The sequence below is a fragment of the Pleurodeles waltl genome, chromosome 1_2, assembly GCF_031143425.1.
Source record: "Pleurodeles waltl isolate 20211129_DDA chromosome 1_2, aPleWal1.hap1.20221129, whole genome shotgun sequence".
Taxonomy (NCBI): domain Eukaryota; kingdom Metazoa; phylum Chordata; class Amphibia; order Caudata; family Salamandridae; genus Pleurodeles; species Pleurodeles waltl.
In genome coordinates this window covers 305,747,284-305,770,758 of record NC_090437.1, presented here as the reverse complement: position 1 = coordinate 305,770,758, position 23,475 = coordinate 305,747,284, and the positions used below count along the sequence as shown (strand labels likewise).

The following is a 23,475-nucleotide window of genomic DNA, read 5'->3' as shown; positions in this document are numbered from 1 at the left end:
ATATTGTTGTGTCTGACACGGTTCTAGGTGTGATTTTGTATAGTTGATGGAAAACCCCAGTTTGTGAAGGGTTTGTATGACACATGTGGTGTCGTTTGCGCATTTTTTTACTGTGTTGGTCTTGATTAGCCAATCGTGTAGGTAAGGGAACACATGTATCTGTTGTCTCCTGATGTGTGCTGCTACAACTGCTAGACATTTTGTGAACACTCTTGGTGCAGTTGTTATTCCGAATGGCAACACTTTGAATTGGTAATGTATTCCTTTGAATACGAACCGTAGGTACTTTCTGTGAGAAGGGTGTATTGGTATATGAAAGTACGCATCCTTTAGGTCTAATGTGGTCATGTAATCTTGCTGTTTGAGCAGTGGAATGATGTCTTGTAGTGTGACCATGTGAAAATGGTCCGATATGATGTAGGTATTTAGTGTCCTGAGATCTAATATTGGTCTTAATGTTTTGTCTTTTTTTGGAATTAGAAAGTACAGGGAGTAAACTCCTGTGTTTTTTTGTTGTACTGGTACTAACTCTATTGCATCCTTTTGCAGTAGTGCTTGAACTTCTAGTCCTAAAAGTTCTAAATGTTGTGGTGACATTTTGCGTGTTTTGGGAGGGATGTTTGGTGGGAATTTGTGGAATTCTATGCAATAGCCATGTTGGATTATTGCTAATACCCAATTGTCTGTTGTAATCTGTTGCCAAGATTGGTAGAATTGGCTTAGTCTTCCCCCCACTGGTGTTGAGTGAAGGGGTTGCGTGACTTGAAAGTCACTGTTTAGGTGGAGGTGTTTTTGGAGTCTGGAATCTTCCCCTACTCCTTGGGAATTGACCCCCTCTATATCCCCTGAAACCTCCCCTTTGGAAGGAACCCTGATATGGTGTGGTTCTTGTTTGTTGGCTGGTGGTGTCTGTGGGTTGGCCACGAAACCCCCCTCTAAATGGAGTTTTTCTAAAAGAGCCTCTGCTCTGCGGGGAGTAGAGTGCGCCCATGGCCTTGGCCGTGTCTGTGTCCTTTTTAAGTTTTTCAATGGCTGTGTCCACTTCAGGGCCAAAAAGTAGTTTTTCGTTGAAGGGCATATTAAGGACAGCCTGCTGGATTTCAGGTTTGAAGCCTGAAGTGCGGAGCCAAGCGTGTCTCCTTATGGTGACAGCAGTGTTGACTGTTCTCGCTGCAGTATCGGCTGCGTCCAGTGAAGAGCGGATTTGATTGTTTGAGATCGTTTGTCCCTCTTCAACTATTTGCTGCGCCCTTTTTTGGTATTCTTGGGGAAGATGGTCTACGAGAAGTTGCATCTCATCCCAGTGAGCGCGGTCATATCTGGCCAGCAGCGCTTGAGAATTTGCGATGCGCCACTGGTTGGCTGCCTGTGATGCTACTCTTTTTCCTGCCGCATCAAATTTTCTGCTTTCTTTGTCCGGAGGTGGGGCGTCGCCAGATGTATGGGAATTTGCTCTTTTGCGAGCTGCCCCTACTACTACGGAGTCAGGTGGTAACTGCGAAGTAATAAACACTGGATCTGTGGGTGGTGGTTTGTATTTTTTATCCACCCTTGGGGTGATGGCTCTTGATTTTACGGGCTCTTCAAAAATTTGTTTTGCGTGCCGTAACATCCCCGGTAGCATTGGGAGACATTGATATTGGCTATGTGTAGCCGAGAGGGTGTTAAATAAAAAATCATCCTCTATAGGATCGGAATGCAGTTGGACATTGTGGAATTCTGCAGCCCTAGCCACCAGTTGTGAGTATGAAGTACTGTCCTCTGGCGGTGACGGCTTTGTGGGGTATGAATCTGGATCATTGTCCGGCACTGGGGTGTCGTATAGGTCCCAAGCGTCTTGATCCTGATTATCTTGACTTATGGTAGTTTGCGCTGGTGAGTGCATTTGTGGCGGTGTTTGTGCCGGCGATGCCTGTTGTAGTGGAGAGGGCGGAGGCGTGACTTTTTTAACCACTTTGGCTTGTGGTTGTGCGTCATCCTTGAGGAGACTGATCCTTCTTTTCCTCATTATTGGGGGAAGGGTTGATATCTTCCCTGTGTCTTGCTGGATGTACAGTCTCTTTTGTGTGTAGTCTGATTCTACACTTTGGAGCTCTTGTCCAAATCTGTGCATCTGGCCACTTATTCCTTGTTCCTCTGAGTAGGATGAAGGTGTGGTATTTTTCGGCGCCGAGAGAGAATCTTTTTTCGGTTTCGGCACCGACAGAATTTTTGTTCCTTTCGGCATGGATTCTCGGTGCCGATGTTTTTCGGTGCCGGTATCTTGTTTTTGTCTCTCGGAGCCGCTTTCTCGGCTCCGCGGTTGCTCCATGGCGGTCCCTCGACCGGAGTCGGGTGTCTTCGCTATGGGCGTGCCCTTTTTCGGCGCCTTCGACGGGTCGCCTGTTTTATGGGTCGAGCCATGGCCTGTTGGCAGTGGCGTCCCCTGGGCTTTCGTTTTGTCGATGGTTTTACTTTTTGACGTCTTACTCACAGTTTGTTGCTGTTGTTCGACGTCGGAGTCTCCGGATTCTGAGTCCGGAACCGAGAATGTTTCCTCTTCGTCGTCGAAACGTTGTTTTGTCGGCGTGGACGCCATTTGTAGACGCCTGGCTCTTCGGTCCCGGAGTGTTTTTCTGGACCGGAAGGCTCGACAGGCCTCACAGGTATCCTCCTTGTGCTCGGGGGACAAGCACAAGTTACAGACCAAGTGCTGATCTGTATAAGGATACTTACTGTGACATTTTGGGCAGAAACGGAACGGGGTCCGTTCCATCGGCTTCGATGTCGCACGCGGTCGGGCCGACCAAGCCCCGATGGGGGAATCGAAGCTACCCCAAAGTCTTCCGATGATCGGTGTCGATGTACCTAACTATCCCGATACCGAACGGAACAATACCGACGCTTTCTTCCGAGATTCTGACTAACTTTCCGAACCGAAACACGGAGCGAAAAGGAATACGTCCGAACCCGACAGCGGAAAAAAACAATCTAAGATGGAGTCGACGCCCATGCGCAATGGAGCCGAAGAGGGAGGAGTCCTTCGGTCCCGTGACCAAAAAAGACTTCTTCGAAGAAAAACAACTTGTAATACTCCGAGCCCAACACCAGGCAGCGGACTGTGCCAAACATGTGTATCTGCAGCAACATATGCCATCGAACATACCATTATCAACACCGTTTTTTCTTCATAAATTAGATTTGATCTGTGTCTTCACTGACTCCAGTAAGTAGGAATACACCGGTCATACGTGTGGCCTGCCTGTGACCTTCATCCTCCATCAAAATGTGGTGGATGTTCCGACCGTTGTATTACAAGTGCATTACAACCAATGCGTTGCACATAATGGTGTAATGGACGTGTTATGTTTCGATGTACTAAATGGTCTGTCAAACTCTAAGGTTTTTAGGGCCAGATTTACAAGGCCCTAGCGCCTCTTAGCACCACACCAGCATAATTTTTTTATGCTAATGTGGGTTTAAGGATGCCATTATTCTTCACCAGATTTACAAAGTGGCACAATGTTAGCATTGCGCCACTTTGTAACCCCTTGTACCACATTATGCCGGCGCCAGGTATAATGTGTGCAAGGGGGATGTTCATACGCAGGGAGGCTGCAAAAAAATGGTGCAGTGAAATCTACAAGTTTTCACTGCAACATTTTTTTCGTCATTTATAACACCTTCTCGAGGCAGGTGTTAAAGTGACAGGCCCATAGTAGCCTATGGGCCTACCTACTGCTTAGCTGTACTAGTGCAATAATTTATGGCGTTAATCTAGCACAGCGCCACAATAGTGTCATAAAATATGACACTATTGTGGAAACCAGTGCCATGGTGCGCCGTATTGTAAATACAGTGCAACCATGGTGTTGTTAGTTGGGGTAGGTATGCCACAAGAAAAGTGGTGCATCATGAATGATGAACTACTTTCTTGTAGATCTGGCCCTTAGTTTTTCTGGAAATGTTATTTAGGGAACTTGGGAGTGTCTGCCCCTGGATTGTCACCCCACATTTCAAATGCAAACATGCTCGAAATGTCCAAGTAACGGGCCAGGTGGCATGCTTGGACACCCTCAAATTAACAACCACACAGTGGAAGGAGCTGGAGTTAGCACAGTGAGTGTTGAAAAAAGCACACGAAAGACAAGTCTTCCTAAGCCTAAGAAGGCTGCAATGTGGAGCTGTTAGTAAAGGTCCACCCGGTACCTGCACAGAATAAGTCAGGACTCTGAGCGAGACAGAGACATGAAGAGATAATCACATGTTAGCCTAAACATCTGCATCTCCTGTGAGGTGAAGGCAAAGTGTCGAATTAGGAGTGACCCCACAGTTCACTACACTCAGCACAACTCACTTTTGTCCCACTATAAACACACACTTCTCTAACCAAGCATACAGTCCACCTGTAAACTCTCTACGCAAGTGGCACGTTTGTGCTAAACAAATCCCAGACAACACAAGGCTTATCCTCTGTTCGAGGTTGAGCGTTCAATGAAGCGCAGTCTTTTTTTAAGTTATTTTTTTTTAACGTCAGACCTGTGGTTGGTCGTGGGTTTTTAAGGGCAGTGAACTGTGAATTTGCCTTGTGGCCGATGTTGTCCATATGGCTCTCTTTCTGTATAATCTATACAGTGGTCTGTATGGTCTGCATTTGGTGCACTGTCAGTTTCTTATGTCATTTATCTACATATTAAGCAAGTGAAATGGGCCTCTGAAAAATTTATACTGGCAACTGGGTTCGGTCCTCATGTTCGTCTAACACAACATGGACAGTTCTTCATACAAATGTTTTCGGCCCCCTTTGACGTTTTCTAGAACTTCCACATCAATGCCTTCTTGAGGAGACTCATTAGTCATCCTGTGCCAACATGGCATGATGAGCCCATGGCACTCTCTTCTTTTTATAGTCTTTATACAGACAGAAGCTTAAGATGCTCATCAATTTGCGTCATCAAGACAGATTCTAGCTCAAATTGTTTTTTTTATCTAACAATAATGGGTATTACAATGATGGCAATATATAGAATATTTAGTCTACATAATTATTACCTCCAATCTGACCTCCCAGTCTCTGTGCTTCCACCATTGAATATGCAACCAGTGCGCGGGCAATGCCAGATAAGGTTTTAAAAAAATCCTTCTGTTTCCGTTCAGTCAGTACAGAAGAATCCATCGTCTGCTGCATAATTTGCAGATTTTAACAAAAAAAAATGTTTATAGCTCATATGGTTCAGTGGTTACTAAACATGCAGCGACGTGTTGCAGGACACAAAAAGGCCCTTTGCAAAGCTGGACTGGTCATCTTTTTGTTGCTTATTGCTATATTTAGGTATTAAAACTGTACTATTGAGCTCCAACCAATGCCCAGACAGTGTTTCCAAGTTTAAAAATGCCAATATTTTGAAGTAATACTCCTACAAAGAGTACCACATTTTGCCAAATTATTTGGCATTTCTTGCCGCATAACTTACTCAAACCTGCCGCATTATTTGGTCCTCTACTGCCACATAATTCCAGTGGCCCTGGTTATACTGATACAGAACCGGCACTAGATGTTAGGTGAATGCATATCACGTGAATCCATAGTACAAATATGTTTCAAACACACACACTCGTACAGCTTTGCTGAAGGGATATTACGTTAATGATGAAAAGCTTTAAATGTCAATCACTTTTTCCACGTTTGGTAAGCAAAGCGACCACAAGTCTGCCCTAATGCATATCTCAAACTCACCACATGACATCACAGATTTCACTCAGTCATATCAATGGTGACATTACGTCAACATTGAAAGCACAAATTACATCACTGGAAGCCATCAATGTTGATCCCCAATCCCCCTACAGAAATTCACTAGACTCAACCTTTTGACTCTGGATCTGGACTCACAAGCCTAGAGTTTAGTGTTATGGGTGCTGAGGCAAGAGCCCACTTCAGCACCGGCCCAGATACTGAAAGCAAAATCTCTACCACACAACTACATTGGGCAAGGATTTCAACAGGAACAGGTGTGCTCTGGATGCAGGGCCTCAACTCAGAACTCCACCTCCTAACAACTTCAACTAAATACAGTGATCCTTGGATCAATGGCCGGCCTTTATGCTCTCCTCTACAAGTAAAACCCCTACCGTTTATGAGCCCACTGATCATGTCTGATGAGGAAAAACCCACCATCATGCTTTTGCTGCCCATGAATGTACAACTATAAACCTTGTTTGATATATGAACTGCTGTGGGACGCTCCTCATCTGGATGTAGGCGACTATGGAGGAGCGACCCTTGGGGAAAGCAGGAGTTAGTTACATGACCCAACCTTTGTTAGCAAAGTATGAATGCCACAACGTCCTTCTTTAATTAGAGCCTGCAGCAATGGTTAAATCAATGCATATACATTAAATTATACATATCTGGCAGAAATAAAATATGGTGCTTTAATGCTATCAAGGTGGTCTGGCAATAATCCACAAGGCTCAAGGAGTGCTTTGTAATTGTCACCAGAACTCTGAGATGCACAACATATGACATGATATCCACACATGTAGACAGCCGCTGCCTATGTAACCCAGGGGGACAATAAGCCATCCCAATGTCTCTGTGCCAAATTACTGAAGAAAAATCATTCTTTTCACAAGGCAAGTGTAGCAAAATAATGAAAAGCAAAAGGTAAAAATGCTGAGAGCTAGAGTACATTCATGTCAAACTAGGCATAAATCCAAAAAAGCATACTAAAAGATTTCTAGGAAGGAATGGGAAACAAAGACAGCAAGGGAGACACTGGACATCAGCCATGCATCACAGAGTGATGAGCCCACCAAAGTGGCAAAATGTCCTTAAAACATTTTGAAGGAATCCTAATTTCCCATGCATAAAGCTACATAAAAAAGACCCAACCAACTAACTATTGTAGTGAATGAAAGGAACACTAGAAAGCCTTTTTACTTTTAAGATCATCTGGCAGCCACTGAGTCTCAAAAATAGGGAAAACCTTGTTGGCTCGAGGTCACCCCAAGGATATGTCCAACATTGGTCGACAGGGTCCTGCGTCATGTCACAGATTCAGTTTATCCATTTTAAAAAAGTGCATAACATTAGTCTAAATAGGAATCAATTATAGTGTCAATGGAATGCCTCCGACCATAACAAACCTTCTAAGGACAACCATCTCATTGCATACACTTACACTGCTTACAAACCGATTAGTGAAATCAGGAGCATATTCCTTTTCCATGTTCCAGGTACATTTTAGACAGCAAATACATGATAGATTTAAATGGAACAAGACCGTGTACCTCTGGGAATTTCTTTTTGTTTACATATTCCGTGACGGCGGGATCAAAGAATTTGGCATATCCTTCATTGAGACTGTAGATGTTGCCTTTCTTTTTGATTTTCATGTTCTTTTCTACCAGAAGGAATTCTCCTATTGCCTAAAAGTGATACAAAGACAATAGCAGTATTTAATCTGAATGCCACAGTGTTTTCGTGTAAATCAAGATGGGGGATTTAGCAGATTTTTCGTAAACAAAGTAACTTAGTATTTGTCGGGTTAGATTTGGGGCCTGACATGAAACCCATTAGACCTTGTGCTAGGGAAGAAGTAAAGTATCTTTATATATCATTCACATCAAGGAGTATGGGGGGGGGGGACTAGCCTATATGTATAAACGTGTTAATGGTGTAATGTTTAGAATGTACAGATAGTTGAATAAAATGAAAATAAAGTTTAAAAACTATATATATCAATCACATCAGCTACACAGAGTAAGTTGCACAATACTAGTACGCCATTTGTACTAACTCTTCAATAACATTTCACTTAAGATATTGCTTTCTACACCTTGATATCCTTTCACTTTTCTGATGATCAACTGACAATCTTTCTCAACTGGATTCCAGAAATTACAATCAATTAACTTTCTCACACGTGTAGATCCCATTCCAACAGTCTCATCACTGTTGTTTTTTTGTTTTAGGGATCCACCAATCGAATGCAGTCTCAACCAAACACTGAGAAAGAGAGCAATCTATAATTCCTTGTCTTCAGTTACGGGAATTCAAGAGTATTGCTACATCCAAGAACACCACAAGGATAAGTTTAGCTTAGTCAAGGGGGCTAGTGAAGGATCAATACCATTAAAGCGGGAGCCTTCTAAAAATATTAATTGTATGAGAACTCATTCATGCTCAGCATTCCACTGTTGCGGGTGCTCCTGATGTCTCTGTAATACTGTTCAGTCTTGCCCACCCACAAAGCAGACACTCAGCATGGGTTTTGAACATTAATGGTTCTTGAAAGTATGGGTAACAAGAAAGCCTCCTACCGGATCCAGCATGAATCCATTGACTCCATACTCTGTTGCCAGCACCACCATTGTGGCGCTTCCGTAAAGGGCATAGCCAGCTGCCACAATGTTACGTCCAGGCTGCAAAGCATCCTTCTCACTAGGCTCGCATTCAGAAACCTGAAAAAAAGAGAAAAATAAAAACCACTCCCATTTGAGGACATACAAGTGTCATATTTTCCTACCATATTTCAGTTATAGGCGTATTATGATTACAATCCATAACCATTGACATGTGCCCACAATGGTGACCAATCAGGATGCTGAATTTCAGTTTAAAAATGAAGTCCTAAATAAACTGTCACATTTACAGGGGCGGCTCCTCCGAGCCTTGCCCCTCTCCCCCAGCGAGAGCAGCTGCAAAACCTTTACAAGAAAACTATAATAAACTGGGTTTATTATCCTTTTCTTGTAAAGGGGCAGGGCCACGGGGTGACGAGCAGTGATGGGGAGTGCACAGCACTCTCCCTCAGAGCGCATTTGTGTTGGGCCAGCCGTCTCGCAGAAGGCTCTCTCCAGCCCGGCAACAAAGTTGCCGGGCTGGAGAGAGCATGCACAGGCTCAGAGTCTGCCTGGGAGCGTCCTGGCTGGACGCTCCCAGCCAATCCTGACGCTGCTCTGAGAGCAGAGGAGATGGAAGAGTCGAGTGGCGCAGTTGCGTGCAGGTACGTGTTTTTTAAAAAATATTTATTTAATGTTTGATAAAAGCCTTTCTCCCCCCTCCGTGCACCGCCCGCCCCTTCCGCGCCCTGCGAGCTGCGACTGCACATTTATTCATTTGACAATTTGTGAAAGATGGCCAGACAGATGTAAACCAAATCACCAAATGCACACACAAACTGGTGCCTTTTTTTTTTTTTAAAGCCAATATACTTTTATGTAATCTCACCCTGTGTGGTTTACACAATTCTTCTGCAATACCCACTGCATAGGCATACATTTTGTACATGCGCAGAAAATCATAAGCGCGTCCCTTCACCTGCATGAGTCTAGCCCCATGCAAATGAGTGAATGTGTCAGTAATTTGACACACATTCAAAATCAATCACTTGAGTATAGAGGATCTCAAAACGCAAACTAACCATGCTGCACTTAGAATGTGACCCACATTTAGCGCATCCACCAAGGGCGCCTTCTGTGAGAGCTACGAAGCATTCAGATATAGTAGAGACAGGCCAGATTCACCAGCAATGCAAAACAGAGCAGCAGTGTGAACGGTGACTTTCCTTTTCACTGGTGTGTGACCTTTCCTGTAAAAGTGTGAGCACAGTAGATTGTGCGATCAGGGGCATGGTTCCAGTGTGTGCAGTGGTGCAGAGCTGGACTGTGCGTCTGCTTTTATAAAAAAGGAGTCCAATATAGCATACACACGGAGTCAAGTTTCTTTTGCAACATAATTCAGTAGTTTTTCTGCAATTTAAAATTGAAAATGTATTTATTCATATTATTTGCCTTTTTGGAATACATGACTTTGCTTAAACTGTAAATTTACAATGCGTTAGGATGTTTGAAGACTATAGTGAAACCTACTGATATCAATGTAGACAAAACGTTTCTGTAGCTATGAAAGCTACATCTGACCCACGGGAGGGCAGGGTAATTCCCAGAGGGATAGAAATATACTTTTGCCACAGAATAATATTTAGGTCAGCTACAAGGGTTGGCAACCACCCATAGGCACTTAACAGGAATACCATTAGTTTAGCCCTGTTCTAAATTCCTATATCGACACAATACCACTATGTGCAATACAAACAGTCACAGCCATACACATTTTTTTTTGTATACTGCTTATAAAACTTTGTTCCTTTACGATTAAAATGCAGAAACAAACCAATTGTCATGTAAGTTTATAACTTCAACTTGTGTGCATATCAGTCATAAAGGGATGCAGAGGAAATTGCATTTTCCATTGAAATTCCAGTACAGGGTTGTTGATAAGCAAGAACATACAATAATGTTATCCAAGGATTAATCCCAAAGGGTACCTACCAGGTGAGCTAGAATACTGACATATCATGGCCAGTTGCCCAGGGGGTGATGGGAATTTCACTACATGCAGACCATATCCTAAACCTAGAACCCTCTTGGCAAAACCAATGCCTGTGTGTATGACATTAAGGATGTAGCACTTGGTGCAGCCAAAAGCTGACCATATTGGACACAGAGGGTGGTGGCAAATGAATGCAGGTCAGGTTCACCATGTATTTAGTAGATCAATATCCAATTTTGAGCAAAATGTGGTCAAAGGACTTCAAAGCACAAGGATTGGTCAATATGCACATTTTTCTAATGTCCTTCCTCACTTACTCCCACGAGTCACAGGAAAAAAAAAAAATATGAATAAGCAAAGCCAATGCTTTAAGGATGTCTGGCCACAGACAGCATGGTTGGTGTTCTCCTTATCTATCTAGTAAAGCTATGACATCTTGCTGCTTCTCAATTATTTTTCAACTTCCTCTGCAGTCACCGTTCTCCAATAATATCTAGCATGCATAGCTGGCCCCATTATAACTGCAATGCTTACGAGGGCTTCAGTTTTAACACTAATGACAGGGATCTCGTTAAATTCAAAGTAGTACCATTTACTTATCTGCTAATCTTTGAAACAACACCTAGCTGATGCTTGACTGGGCAAAAGATATATATATATTTTTTTTGGTGCTCTCGAGATTGAGAAGACCAATATAAAGAGTGCAGGGGCTGCAACTCAATCCTGAAAGCCACCCAGTGGGATTTAGCCTGTCACACATCACAGAAACAGATCAAAACTGCAACAATGTGAAGACTGCAACGGCATTAAGGTGACTTCACATGTTCATTGTTCTGACCCGCTCCTTTCAGTTATGATAGTCTAATCTACAATCTAGAAGTACTGTTTTCTTTGCCAGGAGTTTGGGAATGGCGGTAAGTAGGACTTCTGCTATTGACAGCAAGTTCTGGATTTATCTGTCACACATACAATAAGAACATTGAGATTTTTATGAATAATTATGATGAGTGCAGGGCATTCGTGATAAGGATTTGTGCTAGGATCCACGCAAGCCTTACCACATGGAGTCCCCTGAACTCCTAATATTCAGAAATGCCCAGTGCAGATAGGGCAACCTTGATACCAGCCCACCTTGGGTTGGAATACTATACTGTACCTTACAGTGTGAGGATATTGGTTTTCAGGTATAGTTTTAATTTGTGCAAAGCATTCTGGGTAAAAAAGAAAAAAAAAGCTAATGCTATCCATGCAAGCTACATTACCTTGGATTTCTTAGGCGTCTAATTTTCAGAAATGTTTGCAAATAATGAAGCGACCCACATCCCAAGGGTCGATTTGCGCTCAAATAAAAAACCTTGCAGATTTACAGGTCTGTTTTTTAGCCTTTCTAGTCTCAGGCAATCAGTCCAGCCACACAAGTGGGTTACCATTTTTACATGTAGAATTGTGGGAATGCTGGGTATTAGGCCATTATTTGTTATGAACACTGTAATACAAGTTTAACTGTGTCAAAAGCCATAACAATACACAAAACACTATAAACTTAAAAACAATCCAAACTTACAATTAAAAAGATCATTTGACTAATTATCAGTTAGTCAACTCCTATTGGTTTTACTCCATCATGAACTTCAAACCCTAAAACAAGTATTTTACACTTCTCGTGATTTTCCGACAACTTTATAAGATGCAACAGATTAATAAGTGGCCTTTATATCTGATTGATAGCATAGGAGCAGTGCCTCCCCCTTCGTCTGGTCTCATACTCAATAAAGAAGGGCTGTAAATAAAGTCTTCTTACAGAAATTGTTTTTCATAAAAATATGAGGAAATGTTATTGCACCCTGGGTTTGACATTAGCAAGGCATGCCGGGTAAGAAAAAGTAATGGGATGCATGCAAGTCACATCACCCTGGTCTCCACAAAGTCCTCAGTTTTCACAAATGTCTTTTGTTGTTAAGGGCCTCATTACGACCTTGGTGGATGGGATACTCCATCACAAACGTGACAGATATAGCCGCCTGCCACTTTACAAGTTCCATTGAATATAATGGTAATTGTAAAATGGCGGACAGGATATCCGTCACATTTGTGACGGAGAATCCCATCCACCAAGGTCGTAATCAGGCTCTAAGTTTCTTTGGATGTCGGCTGGGCCAAGGTCCAAATATGGCAGGTAATAGTTACCATGCAGGACAGTAGAATGCAGAACAGTAGGCCACTGGATATTATATATTGAGTTTCTATATATTTTTGGTCTCCAATTGTAATTCAGTGTGCACAAATAACACATTTAGGAAAACGTTTTAAGAAATACCTGGGATTATGCGTTATCAAACAATTAGAGAGGTAGGACTAATCTCAGATTCCAGGGTACATTTAATAAACATGTAGCATTCCTTCATATCCATTTTTTTTTTTAAATGGAGTTTATTTTTCTGCCCCTCCTCACATTTTCAAGCAGCATGACAGATAGTTTTACCTTTTTATAAATTGCAAAAATAGATCCAATAGATGCAAGGCAGTCGATGTTTGACGAGCCGTCGAGTGGATCAAAGCACACCACATATTTTCCCTGGAGAAACAAAAGCAAGGAGATATTAAATGCACATTGCCCAACAATTAGATTACTTTCAAGGCTGACCTCTACCAGAACAAAGTTTTAAAGCATGAGTAAAGAAGGGAATGTTATTTCCCCTAACTTTTTGTCTTCAGACCTCCTGTTTCCGCTGGCCTTAGGAGTCTGCACACTTTACCACTGTTAACCAGTGCTAAAGTGGTTGTGCTCTTCCCCTAAAATATGACTGAATTGGCTTATACCAGAAAGGTATATTTAATTAAGGTTCATGTCCCTTGTAAGTTGGCACTAAATGTGTCCAAGGACTGTAAATTAAATGCTACTAATGGGCAGGCCTGCAGCACTGATTGTCTACCCTCTTAAGTAGCACATTAAACATGTCTCAGGTCTGCCACTGCAGCCCGTGTGTGTAGTTTTGAACTGCCATTTTGACCTGGGAAAGTAAACCTTTGCCAGGCCCAAACTTTCCTTGTTAATAAATACAAGGCACCCCTAGAGTGGGCCCTGGACCATCTAGAAAGCAGGGTGCAATATAATTAAAAAAGCAGGACATGCACTTTTAGGTTTTACATGCCCCAGTGAAGAAAAGCTTGTAACTTCATTTTCCACAACTGCAAGGCCTACCTCACCCATAGGATAACATTGGAGTTACATTATTACATTTTATAAGTGTAATTTTCAAATGGAAACAGGTTACCCCTTCATGATTGGTGTCTCTGGAATCACAATTGAAAATCCTAACTTCTGGTATAGATGAATTTAAAATTACAATTATGAAAATGCCACTTTTAGAAAGTTAGTATTTTCTTGCCTTTAGCCTGTATCTATGTCACACGACTGGGTGTGGGTGGCAGCTGGACTTTGTTTATTCCTTCTAGAAAGCCACACACAATGGGAAGCTTAGGTGTGACTGGATGGGCTGTCACTGGAAGGATGGGAGGGAGCGGCTGGGTCCAGCCCCACTTAAACCTGAATCAGCTGTGTCCTATCTCCACACAAAAGGCTGCACAACCCCTGTAGTTAGTCTAGAGCCAGGGCCAGTCCGGCATGGAATCTGTGCACTTCAAATGCATGCCTGTGAAAGCTTCTCTGCATTTCAAAAGCACCCCTGTGTATATATACTGGACCACAGACACTGCCGCTTCAGTACACTTCTGGACCAGTGGAATCTCTGTCAGGAAGAAGGACTGGGGTGCTGCTGAAAGGTCTGGCACTCTGAAGGAACTTCTGCCCTGTTGTGCCCTCTTGCCTGGGAGGGAAGGACTGGACCTGCATCTTTTGAACCTAGAGTGACTCCAGGGGCTACTTGGCTGCCCTCCTGATCTGAAGCCTCAGGGACTCAACAGGCTTCTAACAACCTTGCAACTGGACTCTGCCTTCTGTGAGTCTGCCCTGCCAAGTGGTGCTACCCTAGTCCTGGACCCTTGGAAACAGGCTTAAGGGGCTCTGCCAGCCTATGGATCCACAGAACCGACACATCTCGTCTGTTGCGTGGCACAAACCCAAAAAGACCAGAAGCTGCTGCATGGACCGGACCCGTCGCAAACACCTGCATTGCCTCTGCAGCCAACAATGCCTTTGGAACTGCCTCTGTGCGACACATCCTCTGAACAGGCCTTCGCATCCTTCATCGACAGCAGCCTTGACAACGACATCGCAGACTCACAGCTCCTCAGAACCGACACATCGTCCAACCTTGCATCACATCCTCAACACCAGACTTCCCACTGCAAGCCCAGACGATGGGATCCTCAACGACAGTGCAGTCCCTCGCACTGCAGCCTTGTCACATCTCAGAGCGGATGCATTCCTTCGGCTGCACAATCCATCTTCCCTGCGGAATCTCACAATACGCCACAAACCATTATTTAAGGTACTCTATTCAGCGGGCCTAGCTGAGTTCCTGTAGCTGGCCCGCGTACCCTCGCGGTCTGCCTGAATTTGTAACTTTGTCCCGGTCCATTGCAACACCCATAGTTGGCACTTTGTGCTTTTTGGAGCTATTTTTACTCAAATCTTTAAAACTGAATATCTCCAGTTCTACTGATTCGATTTGGTTTTTTTTTGTCTTGTTTTATTTACTAAAGAAACTTCTAGTTTTCTAACTTTGTGTGGGATCCTTTTTGTGTGGTGTTTCACTTTATTACTGTTTGAAGTGTTGCACTAATACTTTACACATTGCTCTAAGGCAAGCCTGACTGTGCTGTGCCAAGCTACCAGAGAGTTGAGCTCAGGTTAATTTAGGGCTGGATTTTGCCTCACCATGACAAGGATTGTGGTTGCTGATTGACCAAGGCTTACACATCAGTCAACTAACAACCCAATTCCGTGCACTAAAGCAATATTGCAATTGGGTATTCATCATTATCTCCTTGAAATGAATTAATAACAGGGCAAATAAATGCCCAAATAGGTTGTCTGAAAGTTATTTTTTTTTAACTTGTAAAGTAAATAATATTAATCTTCAAGACATATGAAGTCTCTTTGCTCACAATAATCTGGATCACCCTACAGATGAAGCAATCCAGTGCCCCAGAGAAGATCAACAGTTCACAGTTCAGAATTTATGCCATTATTGTTAAGGGATTTAAAGACCACTGCCATATGATAAACTGATCTGGCTGTATGTGGGTATTATTAGACCATACAAAAAAATTTTTGTTGGTGAAACATTTATGTACCTCATGTTAAACAAAAAGAACCATGAAGGATGAGTGAAAAGGTGAACTGTGGGTAAAAGAACTGTTTGAGACTGGTTTGGCATCAAAGATCATAATTCCCTAAAGTGTTCCTGTACAACAATGCCCCTTTTGCCCCTTTGTAAGTGGTCACCCCATTTTTGCTGGATTTTATTTCTGTTTTTTGGACTTTGTGCACCGGGACACTGCTGTTCAGTGCCAGTGCATACGCTCTGACCCCTAATACATGTTGAAAGTGGCCTATTTAACCTACTTATAAGTCCACAATTTATGGTACAAAGCCCAGAGCCTGCAAATTAAATGTCTCTAGTGGACTGCAGCAGCACATACTGTGTCACCACTAAAGTAACAATAACTGCTCCTACCTGTACCCAGGACTAAGAAGTGGACTCCAAGAGTCAGGTAGCTGTTAAGCTGTAAGGACACAAATGCTGCAAGAAGCCCACTTTCCTAGAAGAGCCCAGCTGACCAGTTATAACTGAACCTGCCCTAGACCCTGCGGCTGGCTTTTGTTGGAGTGAGTTCTGACTCCCAAGTACTATTTCTGCTGTCCTGGAATCTTTGGCTGGTTTCAGAGTGTACTTCACCTGCCTAACTCTAATGGTGGAACCTAGAAACATTTTTCTGAAAGTCTGAGAACAGTTGTGGGACAGGGACCAAGGACCGAGACCAACCTGCCAGTCAACCTGCTGACTGGGCATAGCTGATGGACCTGACTTCACCATAGCTCTTGCTACATTCTCTGCTTGACACCGAGATCAGTCAACGACAAGGCCCCATCAACTCCATCCCACAGCTTCCACAACATCACTGTTGACCATGGCTCAGACAATGCCAAAGACCGGCAAAGCGTGAAAACTCGAACGTCTCCCACCTCTACTGGCGACCACATTGGGACCCCATCCTACTGCAACTCATCTCCGTCAAGCCTGCTTCGGCTTTCCCCTGTTGCTGTTAATGCCGACTAAACCATCGATGTCCAGTACTGTTTCTAACAAAGAAGGTAACTCTGACCATGGCAAAACGAGTCCTTGTATCTGGCTGCCGATCGACCTTTGTCAGCCTTAACTTTGACTGTGCTCCGGTCAAGCACCACCACTAGCCAGCGGTTGGCACTTTGCACTTTTTGGTGATATTTTTGTGTAAAACTTTAAAAATGTATATCTCTGGTTCCCCTGATTTAATTTTTGTCACTTTGATCTTATTTTGTTCAATAATATATTCTCTATTATTATAAATTTGAGTGGGATTTTGTTTGTGTAGTGTTTCTTACTTTTTAACTGTTTTGGTACATCTAAATGCTCTTAAGTCTACTTACTCTGTGCCATAGCTTCCTGGGGCTAAGCTGACATTTAGATTACTGAACTTTTACTGGACCGAACAAGAATAGTGCTGTCAGTACTTGTGGTGGACCCCCATTCACTCAAACTAATAATCCACTGTCTCACAGTTACAACCTGTCATATCAAAAGCATTGGCAACGCCATTAGGTATTGCAGAGCCAATAGGTATGGACTGTGAAACATACTGGCTTTGCCTATGCTTTTTATCATCCAAAATATGGCAGTTGGCCACTGTGTTTTGCAAAATATTACAAAATGCATAAAACGATGGCTGCCGTAGATGTACATGCATCCACATTAGCCATCTTTGAATGTATATACATAAAGTTGCAAATACTAAAAAGAAAAGCACTTCCAAACGTTTGTGTGGTCTCTTCACCGCATAGTAAAATATATCTGTGTGCCATTTGTTTTAATTTCACCATCAACTTGATAAAAGCAGGTTCACGTTCAAATTTCAAGGTGTGCCATTTATTTCCAGGCCCAGACAATGAGTTTAAAAGACATCCAACGTGCCATCTTCTATTGTCCCATATCAGGATCAAGGGTTTCCTCTTTCTTTGTGTCTAGCCTGGTACTTGCAGATTTGCTTTTGCCCATTAAAAATACAGGACTACAAATGCCATGAAAATCCAAGAGGACTGGGTCATGCTGGAGTATATACGAATCTGTTTGTGGAAGACATTGTAACTCGAGAGGGTTAATTAGCTAAGGCAGGGTTAATGAATGAAAATGTGCCTTAAAACCCATGTACAACACTGAGATAGAGATGATCTTGAGATGCTTAATTTGGTACTCTGAGTAGTTAAAGCAATATGTTCTGCCAACATGTTCACTGCATTACGCCAAGGCGTGTGGATTGAGGGCGGGGGGAGATATACAGGTTAGGTTATGCCGACTCAAACAAGCATAAGATTAAATTGAAGGTCTAGTGAGAATGAGTGGTCAGCAGAGTTACCAGTGAGACAGGGATGCAGCTGGTGGTAGGAGGGAGTCTGGTATGAGAGGATACGGGTCAGAGAAGACACTGATAACTGGCACATGAAATGAACACAATATTGTGATCGCCAGTTTTTAGCATATAAAAAGTAGGGGAGCTGGGCACTAGGTGAAGCACACAGACGGAGATGTGCAGAAATACCGTTGCCCACAGCTACTGTCCTTCTTTACTGTTTCCAGGAAGTGTTTGGAACTGGCTTTCCAGTGCCAGCTGTCAAAGCAAAGTCAACCAGGGATGCATGGCTTTTTCTCCTACTTTATCTTGACTCACAGAATTAATATTAGCTTTGACTTGCTGCACTGTAGCTAATCTGAGCCAGCACTGCCAATATACATGACTGTTTTGCTAATGTTTTCATTAAAGTTTTTATGTATCAGCTACCTTTGTTGCTCCTTACTGGGTGTCCTTATTGATTAGTACCCGATAAATATAGCTTGGGCTGGCTGCAGGAAACGAGTCCAACAGTCATCTCCTTAGACTCTAATTGGGGCAGATGGATTTATATGTAGTTTCCATAGACCACCTACTACCTTGAACCTGTAAATTACTCTCTCTATAACCATTCAAACTATCCGAAAGTTGGAATGGGATGCTAAACCAAAGGAATGGATGCCAAAACGACAGCAAGACTTAGAATTAAATCTTTGAGTTTGCCCGTTCATACCAGAATGGATTATAAAAGACAAGGAAAACTTTAGCAAAATAAGTTAAAGCACATATTAAACATTTAGTACATGCATACTACAAACATGTATGCAACAGTTTCCAACCTCCACCACCAAACCTCCCGGAGCTATGTTCCTGGGTTCAAATAAAGTCATAACCTCCCTTTCCTAAGCAGGTAGTTACAAAAACAGGGCACAGAATACAAAGCCAACAAGCACTGGCAAAGCCAATCAGTCTTGTGTTTCTATGGAGATACTTGATCTTTTGGCTTTGCCAATACTTTCTGCAGATCCTGTTCAGCATTGGCAAAAAATAGCTTGAATGCCAATGCAGAATGCAAAGGCAACCATTCTTTCAAAACTTTTAACTTACCATTGTAAGATGGAGAACATCAATCGTGGTGGGGTGGATATGAAAAAAATATATGTGAAAATACAAAGTGCATCAAAGACCAAGGAAGCCTGATAGCAAATAATAATCCAGCTACTAGGCCCACCATAAAGTAAGAAAGATTTTTTTTTTTAATTTAAGAAAAGGGAAGAGCAGCGCAGCAACCGAGCTCACTGTAATTCTTGATATAGTACACAACGGGTCTTCAACAACAGATAGTTCAAAGCGGTCTGTAGGCAAGACGTAATCATGGGAAGAGAAGTAATAGACAGAAAACACATGAAAATTACTAACCCTTCTATCAGCTTCCACTATGATGGCGTTTGTGTCCTCCTCTGACACAAGAACACAGGCGCTATAGGACGCCTTCAGGGTGTTAATGACGAGGTCATTGGAGAGAACGTCCAGCTTCTTCACCTGGTCTCCTGTTACATTTGTAGAGCCAGCAATCCCATATCTAAAATGCATTAAAGTGTCTATTAATAAATTAAGACAGGATACTGAAATTGTAAATACAATGAATACTTGACCAACTGTACAAATTCTTGCAAGGTCCTGCACAAGCTCACTCAGCTCAACGCACAATTCACAGCGCCCCCCATAACCAATCAGCTCATGAGTCAGCCTTCCAACAACAACTGAGCATAAAAAGATTAATCAGATAGAACCAGATGCAGAGATGCCCCACAAGCCCCTTTAGTCCTGACACTTGAGCACCACACAGGAAAATTTAGAGTTGCGCTGATTGGCTATCAGCTCAGCATAAAATGCTCAAACAGAAGTAACTATCTGCAGTTTGACCCAAAAGCCCCTGTGCCCGACACTCAATCCACAACCACCTCCAAGTGCACTTTCTCTAAGAAGATCCCACCAATCTATCAAACACCTTCTATACGTTATGAGATATCAACACACTGCTACACAGCAACAACATAATGATGAAAAACACACATACAACTCTACACCCTACTGAAAACACAATCTTCTCCTTTTAAACTGTCTGCATCTTGGTACACCTAAGAACTCTCTGAAATTAATTGTATCATAGGCAAACTGAAAGGAAATGGTGATGACCCAATGAGCCCGGATGACCCACCATCTTAAAGCACTTTGTGCTGCATGCACGACCAAAATGAAAAAACTCACAAAAGCAAAGCACTCTTTAAAACCGTCAAGCATTGCATTAGTCCTCTCCCAAATTCTCCCATCTCTGAGTCAGAAGACGAGTGCAGAACTACCAATCCCTCCTTCACCATTAAGATCTACAAAATCAGATCCCACATGAACAACAAAAAAACGATATGTACAATGCCTCACATCCTGCATCCTCACCACAAACGGACAGCCTTCACCCTCCTTCTGAAGAAATGTATTTACATCACCCAATGATGAAGTAATTACACTGGCTACTCCTCCAAGTCCTTCTGCAACATCCCTAATTCACTTCAGGCCTCCCAAACCGAAGTCACCATCCTACAATAAGCCATCATCAGACCTCTTCATAACGACATCATCACACTTCTCCTCAACATTGCCATCTCCTCCCTCAACCCAGGAATCTACAAGGATGCCCCCAAGACAGGACAGATCACCCCCCTGCTAAAGAAAGCAACTATGGATCCAGATAACCTTGCCAGTTACCACCTCAATATCTACCTACCTGTTGGAAATGGCTCTTTTTGCATAGTTATCCCCAAACCTTGTGCCTTCTTCCTCCTATTTTTTCAGGTCTGTTTTTGTTGGTTTATTGTCTGCGCACTTTACTTTACTGCTGATCAGTGCTAAAGTGCAAGTGCTCCCTACGTAAATTGTACTGTTGATTGGTTTATCCATGATTAGCATATTTGACTTACTGGTAAGTCCCTAGTAAAGTGCACCACAGGTGCCCAGGGCCTGTAAATCAAATGCTACTAGTGGGTCTGCAGCACTGATTGTGCCACCCACATAAGTAGCCCTGTAAACATGGCTCAGACCTGCCACTCCAGTGTCTGAGTGTGCAGTTTTACACTGCCAATTCGACCTGGCATGAGTATCCACTTGCCAGGCCCAAACCTTCCCTTTTGGTACACGTAAGGCACCCCCAAGAAAGGCCCTTGGTAGCCCCATGGGCAGGGTGCACTGTATTTAAAAGGTAGGACATGTACTGGTGTGTTTTACATGTCCTAACAGTGAAATACTGCCAAATTTGTGTTTCACTGTTGCAAGGCCTATCACCCTCATAGGTTAACATGGGGGCTGCCTTTAAATAACTTTAAAGCGCAGATTCCCTTTGAGGGCAGATGGATATCTGGAGTTTGGGGTCTCTGAACTCACAATTTAAAAATACATCTTTTAGTGAAGTTGTTTTTTAGATTGTTAGTTTGAAAATGCCACTTTTAGAAAGTAGGCATTTTCTTCCTTAAACCATTCTGTGACTCTGCCTGTCTGTGGATTCCCCATCTGGGTCAGTCTGACAGTTGGATTGTTCACACCTCTCCTCTAGACAGCAACACAAAGGGAGCTGGGTATAGACTGCTTATCTTGATGAGCCATCTGAGCTAGAGTGGATGGAGGAGTGGTCGCTTGCACCTGAAAGGACTGTGCCTGCCCTCACACAATGCAGTCTCCAACTCTCTGGTGTGTGTCTGAGGCCTGGCCAGGACAAGGAAGGATCTTGCAAACACTTGAGACTTTGCTTTGAAGTTTGACTACTTCAAAGGCAGAATGAGGTATAAGAAGAAGACCCAAAACCCCAGACTTCTAGAATCTTTCTGGTATCAAGAGGAACCTCTGCCCAGGGGAAGAGCTGAAGGAGGAGTTCTGTCCCTTTGCTGTGTTGCTTAGCTGGACTGGCCTGTAGTTACTGCTTCTGTCTGCAAAGGGTGAACTTTGCTGTGTGTCCTGCTTGAGAAAGTTCTCCAAGGGCTTGGAGTAGAGCTTGCCTCCTGTTGGAAGTCTCAGGAGCACCACAGACTTCAGTTTCCTCGACCTGCAGCACTGGGAACTGTGTTTTGTGCTGTTCAAGAGGAGAAACCACTGCGACGCCGCCAACGATGCCACTGGCCTGCACTGTGACCTGCCGACGCCGCACTGCCCCACTTCACACCACGGCCCTGGTCTCACCGATGCGGTCATTGGTCGACTTCACTGAGCCGCTGCTCGCACCGCGACCTGTGGGTCCCGCACTTCGGCATCACCTGCCCACACCCCAGCCTGGGCATCCCCTACAATGCCGCTCCTGCTGACACCGGCGCCGCTGCCTGCACCGTGGCCAGTGGACACCGCTCGTGAGGTACACGAGGCACCGTCCCGCACTGCAGCCCCGGTCCACTGACGCCAGCATCATCGACTCCAGTGTTGTCACCAGACATCCCTACCCGCAACGTGGCCTGTGGACACTGCTCATGAGGGTCACAATGCACCGTCCTGTCCTGCACCACTGGCTCGGGCCTACCGACGACAGCGCTTCATCAACAACGCCGCTGCCTGCACCGTGACCTGGTGACACCGCACGACGCACGGGCCCACTTCACAACGCAGCGCTGGTCTCACTGACACCGCTGGACCCCATCACCGGGCCGCTGCCTTCACTGTTGACACCGCACGTCGCATCGTCCCACTTCGCACCAGCACTCTTGACTTCATAAACCCAGAGTTCGATCTGCAAGGCGTGTGACTTCAAGGGCCCGATGACTCCTGCACCTACTCCAGAACCAACGCCAGCGACGCTGGTCTATGGAGCTCACCGCAAGGATCACAAAGCCCTGCAAATCCAAAAGGTACTGTTTGTGGGTCTTCCCGACACCGTAGCTGGCATGCGACGCAGCAGCTGGCCTGAACTGTTGGTTTTGTTGATCACAATGCCGTGATAGCCCCAGGTGTAGCTATTGATTTCAAGGAACTGTATTTATGAGTGAATCTTGCAGAATTCATATATCTATTCCTGTATGGTGGATTTTTATCGTATTTGGACTCGTCTTATATAGATAAGTATTGGCTATTTTTCTAAAACTGGTGTGGTGTCCTTTTGTAGTGTTTTCATTTATTACTGTGTGTTATGTGCAAATGTTTTACACATTGCTTCGGAGATAAGCCTGACTGCTCGTGTCAAGCTACCAAGCAGGGGTTTTCTGAGCAGGTATCTCCCTTATCCTGACTAGAGTGATGATCCCTACTTGGACAGGGTTCACACTGACTGCCAACTAGAGATCCCATTTCTAACACTACCCTTCATTGGAAGAAAAAAAATCACGGAGTCTCAACTTACTTCACAACATGAGAAAGAACAATCTTCTACAACACTTCCAACCTGCTTCAGACCATACATCAGTAGTCAACGACATCCTCCCCACCAATGACTCCTGCTCAACCTCCACACTTTTGACAAACTTGCCCATGAAGTACTGTTTCACAACGTTAAAAGAAACATGGACTTTTCTAACAGTCTTACAATGGTTCACTTCCCACAAATTGGCATTACAGCAAACAAATATGAACTGTGG

General features: G+C 43.7%; 1 protein-coding gene across 1 annotated transcript in view; it reads right to left on the bottom strand.

Moving 5' to 3' along the window:
• Nucleotides 1–23,475, bottom strand: part of LOC138299848 (fructose-1,6-bisphosphatase 1-like) — a 60,210-nt gene that overhangs the window by 21,404 nt on the left and 15,331 nt on the right. Inside the window, exons 2-5 of the mRNA XM_069238490.1 lie at nucleotides 19,289–19,451; nucleotides 12,801–12,893; nucleotides 8,305–8,445; nucleotides 7,273–7,410 (exon numbers count right to left, since the gene is read on the bottom strand). Of these exons, the coding sequence (XP_069094591.1) occupies nucleotides 7,273–7,410; nucleotides 8,305–8,445; nucleotides 12,801–12,893; nucleotides 19,289–19,451 (535 nt within the window). The remainder of the gene's footprint in view (nucleotides 1–7,272; nucleotides 7,411–8,304; nucleotides 8,446–12,800; nucleotides 12,894–19,288; nucleotides 19,452–23,475) is intronic.